The sequence below is a fragment of the Vicia villosa genome, linkage group LG6, assembly GCF_029867415.1.
Source record: "Vicia villosa cultivar HV-30 ecotype Madison, WI linkage group LG6, Vvil1.0, whole genome shotgun sequence".
NCBI lineage: Eukaryota > Viridiplantae > Streptophyta > Magnoliopsida > Fabales > Fabaceae > Vicia > Vicia villosa.
This window is the reverse complement of record NC_081185.1, coordinates 49,166,050-49,167,773: the sequence shown is the minus strand read 5'-3', so window position 1 is coordinate 49,167,773 and position 1,724 is coordinate 49,166,050. Positions and strand designations below refer to the sequence as shown.

At 29.2% G+C, this 1,724-nt stretch overlaps 1 protein-coding gene across 1 annotated transcript; it reads left to right on the top strand.

The window, feature by feature from the left end:
* The first annotated feature begins 545 nt into the window (after positions 1-545).
* Positions 546-1,223, top strand: LOC131611499 (putative expansin-B2). Its single transcript, XM_058883502.1, has 3 exons — positions 546-741; positions 835-947; positions 1,041-1,223. Exons 1-3 carry the CDS (start codon positions 546-548, stop codon positions 1,221-1,223), a joined length of 492 nt encoding a protein of 163 aa, XP_058739485.1.
* Positions 1,224-1,724: the final 501 nt, after the last annotated feature.

The following is a 1,724-nucleotide window of genomic DNA, read 5'->3' as shown; positions in this document are numbered from 1 at the left end:
CATGTTATGTTGAAGTATTTCAACATTTGAAATAACATGTTACATGGGATGTTTCGACATCATGCCTGAGCTGAAGTGAAGAGTTTTAGTTAAATTAGTTATGGTTTAACTACTATAGAAGAGTGCAAAATATTCCTAAATAATGGATGAAAGTTGATGTAACAATTTAGACTTACAATGGATTTTCACTCTTAAAAATAAAAAATATTTAAAAAGATTAAATATAAAAAATATTTAAAAATATTTAAAAAAACCGTTACCTTCTTTGATCTTTATAAATTTAGGTATATATAGATTAAAAAGTATATTTAAATTTAAATTTTATTAAATAGGAAGAGATAAAACTGTTACCTTCTTTGATCTTTATTATAAGAAAATAAATTAGATTTATGGAATAAATCTAAAAAATAAATTTTTTCTTATAATATGGATAGGTCATATTCTTATCTGCAAGAACTTCAACTCTATAAATAACTAAATGCCCTTAGCATAATCATCAAACCGTAGAGTACGTTTCAATATAGTCTTAGTGTTGTAGTGATACCATGGCTTTTACATTGGGACATGTATTTTCTCATATTCTCATCTTTGTAAGCTTACTCTCAATATTCTTAGGGACCCCTTCCTCTTGTTTTAAACCGAAAAAGCTTTTTAGTGTTGCTTCCAACTTCACATCTGATGCAGATTGGCAGTCTACAATGGCTACATGGTATGGAGCACCAGAAGGTTTTGGAAGTGACGGTATATAGAAGAAATTTTCCATAACAAGATTCATAACTTTGTAACCAAATAATTATTAAAATGATTTTAATTGATATGTTAAATTATATATAGGTGGTGCTTGTGGATATGGAAAAGCTGTTAGTCAGCCTCCATACAACTCAATGATATCAGCTGGAAACCCATTCATCTACCAATCGGGCAAAGGCTGTGGCACATGTTATGAGGTCTAACGATTTATATATATTAAAAAATATGAAGACATTGAATATCTTTTTTGTATAACTTTTTGAAAATAATATACTTTGTTCTAATTTCAGGTGAAGTGTACAGAAAATTCTGCTTGCTCAGGCAACCCTGTTACGGTATTTATCACCGATGAGTGTCCTGGCTGTCCTCATTATTTTGATTTGAGCGGTAAAGCTTTCGGTTTAATGGCAAAATCAGGTCAAGCTAACAACCTACGTAATGCTGGAAAAATATCTGTTCAATATCAAAGGTAATCTTTGTTTTTTTTAAGAGTCGGTTCTTTCGATATGTAAGTTTTATTAATTTATTGATTTTTTTTGCAGCGTTGCATGCAAGAGTTAATGTGATCCCGAGGGTTGGGATTTAGAAGTGTGATCATACTTTTAATCAAGCCTAAATTGTCTATGTATTTGAACTACTGGTTATAGTCCTTTGTATCCACCTCAACCAAGTTTCCTGAAGTGGATTTTGGATTGAATTATGTAATCCATAAATAATGAAATTATGTTAGTTTATAACTTAATGAGTAAATTATAAATTTATTCCTTAGTAATTACCACAAATTGTTCAAATCATCAAACATATATCAAGTTATTATTTAATTAATGGAAAATTTTAAAAATAAGAAAAAACATCCAGACAAAAAAAGTTAGAGTATGTGGCAATACTTTGTATATTAGTCAACCTACCTACATCTGATAGATTTTAAAAGGGATTGACGTGATTACGCGCATAATAGTGAATTCATAAAAATT